This window comes from Azolla caroliniana, unplaced genomic scaffold (assembly GCF_043228905.1).
Source record: "Azolla caroliniana isolate FFs.n. ecotype wild unplaced genomic scaffold, voAzoCaro1.0.p SCAF_16, whole genome shotgun sequence".
Lineage (NCBI taxonomy): Eukaryota > Viridiplantae > Streptophyta > Polypodiopsida > Salviniales > Salviniaceae > Azolla > Azolla caroliniana.
In genome coordinates, this window is record NW_028230451.1 from 15,895,508 (window position 1) to 15,902,556 (window position 7,049).

Consider the following 7,049-nt stretch of genomic DNA (forward strand, 5'->3'; position numbering starts at 1 on the left):
CAATCCAAACCATTTAAGCAATAAGCCACAACTTCATGACTTAACTTGACTCAAACCAAACCATTGCCGGCTCCCATTCTCGAATGCTTGAACCAATAATGTTTGGCTTTGGGAGTCATACATCTAACCTATGATTCCAACATAACATCCATCAAGTATGCAAAAAAACTTACTCTAAAATACCTCTAGAAATCATTTTTGACTGATTTAGTTCACAAAAAGACTAGATAGATTAATTGTTCCGACAAATTGATTTTTTTGCATCCAAAATCTACCACTAGCTATGAATAAGATCAATAATCCATCCCAAAGGATATGACAGACATTCAATATCAAAGAAAGCCTCATGACCTCTACAAGCAACTTCAAGCCAATTGCAATTAATACAAGGAGGGTATGGAGGAAAGTGATGTTTCAGAGTTCTATACCACGAGGTGAGAAATGACTAACTAGTCTGTGACTCTATACGTCGTTGAAAGTTATTCCAAGTTTCAATTGCCATACTTCATTAAAATGGAGATATAAAAGAAATTATAGTGAGTCCTCTCTTCAGTGCATATACTTAAATCTAAACCACTCATGAAATGAACACATAAAACCAAAGCATATTAGCCATGATTTACACTCTTCCATCATAACACCATGGTGCCTCACATGATTAATACAATATTTTTCTACATAATTATTCAAGATCAAAAGTTATTATCAAACTATGGTGTTGGTACATGGCTCTCAAGCTCTCCACCAAAACCTGCTATGAAAAGTTTGGCATGGTATATGCTTGCAAATAATGATGAATGGGTAGCCTCGAGTTTTTTTAGTTTTACAAATAAATTGTGAAAGTCCATGTTAGTACAACAAAGAGGCTGCAAGTCATTTTCGTCAAAGCTGCGGTACTTGAAAGAGTGCCATGGGTGTTGACAATGACAAGCCTAGCAACAACAAAATTTCACAATATAGTTGAAAATTAATATGAGAAAACAATATCTTTACAAGTTGCATCCTTAAATGAGTCTTTGATGGTTCAAGATTCACTACCAGTTTACAACAGGATTCACATTCACTAGAATTCTTATTTGACGTATCTATTGGGTGGAGGACCTCTTTAGCAGCATTAACTAATTCACCTTTCATGCAAAAAGAAACAAAATGAGAGAAAGATTGTGTGCATGCTTTATCATCTATTCATGGATCTGAGCATTATGTAGCAAAGACAAAGTTTTATGACCCTACACCCCATGATAGGAAGTTTCCCAGTTTCCTTCACCCAACTTATTGAATTGGAAACCATCATGGGTACGAAACGGAACATGCATCAAGTTCCATCTCATAGGGGAAGTGTTGTGAGTCTATGATCACTATTATAGAAAGTTGCTATCGGGTACACCCAAATATGAAATCATCATCGGGGTGGAAATGTAAAGAGAACCTAGCCAAGTATTTGAGCCATTCTTTCTCGAAGGATATTATGCAACAGGCATGCAAACATCCACACACACATTCTTCTCTTTTGACTAGTTAACATAAGCAGTTGTAATCTTTGTTAGATCTCATAGACCATTATGGCCTTTTATTAATATATCCTTTTTCCATTTCTTTAAATTGGGGGGCAGTAGGTGCTCACGGTGTTTGTTTGGAAGCAAGGCGACCACAAAAGATGGCGTTGTCCGGCAGTGGTGCTTCCGTCTGGGTGTTCTTTTCCGGATTGACAACACGGAGGTAAAGCTCTTGGCCAAGATACCAGTTGGGCAACAACTGGGACCGGATGTTCCACATTCCCACATTGTCAAGCTCTACAAGAATGGCTGTCCAAGAGTTGGGAAACACCTGTTAGCATCACGCACACCTAACTCAAAATCATAATAAAAAAATGAGCAAAGAAATCGCAATGTTATCCACCAAACTTCTTTATACCTGTGCTGTTGATCTTGCAACTGCATCAATCAAGTTGTAGCTTGCTCTATTTGGTTCAGTCCAACCTCCTGGACCAAAACTAAATATATACACATCTTCAGAACAGTCAGAATATAGTTTATGCTTCTCACTTTTATGGGTCTTGATTCAAGAGAACATTACAATGTGGTTTTTAACATACCCAACAACGAAGAATGCATAGCCATCTAAATGATAGCTTTGCGGAACATTGTCAACATTCTCGAAGATGATCTCCATAAACCCTCGGTATCCTCCAGTTATCACTGAGGTAACATATGCAATAGGAATAGGACCAGTAAGGCTAGTTGGCATTGTCGGGAAAGTATCGAGGGTGTAGATTCCAGCAAGGTTGAAATGGTCCGCTAGTTTGGGAGGTGTAGTAGGAGTGAGGTATGACACTCCGTTAAGCGCATATCGCATAGTGCCTCCCACAACTTGGGCAGGTCCATTTCCACGTAACACAAGAGTTTGCGTCACAGCAATCTGCCCGTAGTGAAAAGAGCCTTGAGGGTTTGGTCGGGCTGCACCAGCCGTCAGATTCCACCTGATAGTATATGTCTAATGAGAATGGATACAAGTCTCTCTTTTATAGAATCTACAAAATGCACATGTGTGTGTCTTGTAATGCTCTTGTTGGGTGCCATATGTCATATTACTGGTTCCCTCAGACGACAATAATACATCATCATAATCTCTCTAATAAGTGAAGTGTTGGCAATAACTCACCACACAAAACACTATGCTTTCCTTAATAGATACATCAGGCAACCTCAGAGGCTAGACTGAAAGGACATTTCATTATACATACCACAATGTGTTGCACTCACTGGGACTTGTTACAAACCTAGTTCAGCTATTTTTACTAAATGAAGCCAACTATTAATCCATATGGAATCATAGGCTTTTAAGTTAATTTTTTAACTTTTCAAGCTAGACTTCTCGGCATGATACACTTCTCCTCTTTGCATAAACATGGTTAATAATAGATACGACATAGCTTACCGGATGGACCGAGCTTGATCAACGGACCATGATGGATTTTCTTGATCATTCGGTGGAGGAGGAAGAGGACCAGATGCTGGTCCCATTGAGTTACTGTAATGCAAAATTCCCACGCCAGTAACTCGGGACCAGTCATTGTCAGAACCAACAAACCTGGCACTCGCCACAACATAATAGTCGGAGCTCGCATCTTGATCCATGGTGACAAGAAATGAATAGCTTTGGCCCACATGAATGTCAAGAGAGCTATACATTTGCTGCACCACGTAGGATCCTTCGGTCTCCACAAGAAACAAATTATGATTTTGAATGCGAAAATTGAGGCAAGTTGAGGTTCCGACATTCGACACTCGAAACCGGTATGTTTTGCCTAAGAGGAGAGGAGACCATTGAAGAAAACCAATCAAAAGTTAGCTGTTGTGTACATGCATGGTGTGTGTGTGTGTGTGTTTGTGTGTGTGTGTGTGCATGCGTGCATGTGCATGTGTGTCTTGGTTTGAGTAGGTGAGTATTTTGTATATACATTGGCATATATATGAAGGCTTGTATGTATGTTTCTATGTTCAATATGTGTATGTATGTTTGCTTTAGTATGACTATTTGTATCTATGTGCATGTATGGATGTATGCATGGATGAACAGATGTATGTAACCATGCATGCCTGCATGTATGTATGGATGCATGTTTACCTGGCATTACATTAAATGTTTGCCATAGAACTCCTCTAGGCACTGAGTCATCATAGGGATATGGACCTCTACCATTGATGAGCACCCCGTCAGGGGTCCCCAGTACTTGACCTTTGTCCAAACTTCCCCTCAAAACCTAAAACAAGATAACGAAGAGAGGAAGGTTGTTGATAATTAGCAACAATTACCTATCTTATGAGGATAGAACTTAATACAAGATCAAGTGTGAGGAAGTTTGTTGATAATTAGCAACAATTACCTATATTATGAGGATAGAACTTGATACAAGATCAAGTGTGAGGAAGTTTGTTGATAATTAGCAACAATTACCAATCTTGAGGATAGAGCCTAATACAAGATCAAGAGTCATAGATATTACATTACCCATAATTATGGTAGATGACTAGGATAACATGTGCAGTCTTGTAGGATCCAAGGGAAATTTTGTGATGCTAACACAACAATAACTAATAGCCAAAATCAATATAATGAAGAATGTGCTACAAATGCCGGTGGCCAGGCACTGAGTCATCATAGGAATATGGACCTCTACCATTGATGAGCACCCCGTCAGGGGTCCCCAGTACTTGACCTTTGTCCAAACTTCCCCTCAAAACCTAAAACAAGATAACGAAGAGAGGAAGGTTGTTGATAATTAGCAACAATTACCTATCTTATGAGGATAGAACTTAATACAAGATCAAGTGTGAGGAAGTTTGTTGATAATTAGCAACAATTACCTATATTATGAGGATAGAACTTGATACAAGATCAAGTGTGAGGAAGTTTGTTGATAATTAGCAACAATTACCAATCTTGAGGATAGAGCCTAATACAAGATCAAGAGTCATAGATATTACATTACCCATAATTATGGTAGATGACTAGGATAACATGTGCAGTCTTGTAGGATCCAAGGGAAATTTTGTGATGCTAACACAACAATAACTAATAGCCAAAATCAATATAATGAAGAATGTGCTACAAATGCCGGTGGCCAGGCACTGAGTCATCATAGGAATATGGACCTCTACCATTGATGAGCACCCCGTCAGGGGTCCCCAGTACTTGACCTTTGTCCAAACTTCCCCTCAAAACCTAAAACAAGATAACGAAGAGAGGAAGGTTGTTGATAATTAGCAACAATTACCTATATTATGAGGATAGAACTTGATACAAGATCAAGTGTGAGGAAGTTTGTTGATAATTAGCAACAATTACCAATCTTGAGGATAGAGCCTAATACAAGATCAAGAGTCATAGATATTACATTACCCATAATTATGGTAGATGACTAGGATAACATGTGCAGTCTTGTAGGATCCAAGGGAAATTTTGTGATGCTAACACAACAATAACTAATAGCCAAAATCAATATAATGAAGAATGTGCTACAAATGCCGGTGGCCAGGCACTGAGTCATCATAGGAATATGGACCTCTACCATTGATGAGCACCCCGTCAGGGGTCCCCAGTACTTGACCTTTGTCCAAACTTCCCCTCAAAACCTAAAACAAGATAACGAAGAGAGGAAGGTTGTTGATAATTAGCAACAATTACCTATCTTATGAGGATAGAACTTAATACAAGATCAAGTGTGAGGAAGTTTGTTGATAATTAGCAACAATTACCAATCTTGAGGATAGAGCCTAATACAAGATCAAGAGTCATAGATATTACATTACCCATAATTATGGTAGATGACTAGGATAACATGTGCAGTCTTGTAGGATCCAAGGGAAATTTTGTGATGCTAACACAACAATAACTAATAGCCAAAATCAATATAATGAAGAATGTGCTACAAATGCCGGTGGCCAGGTGATGAATTTCATCTATATTTCCAATGATCTAACAGTGAACATGAAGTAATTTGCACCCATATGTAAAGACACACCTTGTGACTTGCCGCAACATACCAGTCACCAATCAAGATGGTAATGTCACCATCAGGAAGATCGAAAGGGACAGCGATGACAACACGATTAGTGATAGTGAAACCCCCAAATCCGCCTGCCGTCCTTTGCAGTCCAAGAGACGGGAAATAGAAATAGCTTCCAATTTGATCTTTTACTTGAAATGAGTAGGTCCAGTTCCAACCAGCAGGAATCCCACAATTTGTCCCTGATACACCATCTTGCCATGATGATCTCCTTTGTTGGATACCATTCCTATGTTAATAGTTCTTCCCATTAATTATGTGATAAAAAAATACTTATCGCACGATTTGTGCTACAATTTCCACTTAAAATTATGTGATTGATGCTAATTCTTTGCATTAATTCTGTGACAAATTATTACATTTTCATATGAACTTTGTGCATGGCCCCATGAGTTGTTCGCAATCATCGTGCCATTGAGATTAATTGTGGTATGAATGTTAATTGTTCTTGTGAATCACATGTCTGATTTTAATTATTGGCATATAATTGTGTTCTGATTGTGCAACTGCACGAGTTGTCCACACAGATTTTGTGATTAATGATGCGCATTCATGATGATTGATTATCATGCTATTAACTTTGAATCCTTCTCTCACTAAAGTTCAGATTTATGAACAATTTTAATATTTGATTTATACCAAGTCAGGAGCAAATCTTCATCAAGGCCGTTGTAAACATTGATCAACATGTTGTCGTTAGTGGTTGCTTTGATAGTCGGGCCAGGAAATTGCCCATTAATGGCAATCACCTAAAACAGAAACAAGGGAAAACAAAATAGTAACCATTAATTTACTCTAATCAACCAATTTGCAGCCAATTCCCCAACAAGTGGCAACTAATCACCTATGAACCTACTGAAAATTGACCTCATTCGAAACTAATGAGCTGATTATCAGCTAATACTAACCTAATTAGCATTAATCTTCTACTTAAGAATCATTTGATACCTGTTGCTTCACGCCGAGGGGGGCTACTGTAATGTAGGACACCACCCACTGCAGCTCAAGGAGCGGATCCAAGCCCTCTGTTCCTGTGATTACGAGGGTGATTAAGCACACAAGGCTGATTAGTGTAGGGTAATTAAGCTCCCTACGTGTTAATTCTCCTCGTCTTCGTCTTCTACCCATACTGGCTAGGCTATCAGATCATTAAATAAGAGACAATGCATGAATTAAAGAGAAACCCATCCCAGTGTCACTGTCTATGCGTCTCTATCTGTGTCTGTTGTGTATGTCTGAAAGAGAAAACCCTAATTATATATGTGTGTGTATATATGTATATTCATGTATACATATATGTACATACATAGTAATAAACGTTGTTTCATTTTATAACATTTATAACCTTCATTTGCCTCTTAGATAAGTTTTCATTGTGTTTGCTAGAAGGCCATCACCGGACCCACCACAAGATAATATAGCACATACATTGTAATATGCGTATATCTATATATGTATGCACATACATTGTATTGTAATA

The 7,049-nt window shown here is 38.4% G+C and overlaps 1 protein-coding gene across 2 annotated transcripts; it reads right to left on the bottom strand.

The window, feature by feature from the left end:
- Window positions 1-658: 658 nt before the first annotated feature.
- Window positions 659-6,832, bottom strand: LOC147854073 (monocopper oxidase-like protein SKU5). 2 transcript variants are annotated; one of them, XM_087332027.1, is made up of 9 exons: window positions 6,518-6,830; window positions 6,209-6,318; window positions 5,525-5,798; window positions 3,628-3,763; window positions 2,938-3,307; window positions 2,096-2,479; window positions 1,915-1,993; window positions 1,625-1,827; window positions 659-932 (listed from the first exon to the last, which is right to left on the bottom strand). In XM_087332027.1, exons 1-9 carry the CDS (start codon window positions 6,695-6,697, stop codon window positions 824-826), a joined length of 1,845 nt encoding a protein of 614 aa, XP_087188153.1. In that variant the 5' UTR covers window positions 6,698-6,830; the 3' UTR covers window positions 659-823. The 2 variants fall into 2 exon arrangements, with proteins under 2 accessions (XP_087188153.1, XP_087188154.1); XM_087332028.1 differs by lacking the exon at window positions 659-932 and having other exon boundaries at window positions 1,653-1,805; window positions 6,518-6,832.
- Between the last annotated feature and the right edge of the window lie 217 nt (window positions 6,833-7,049).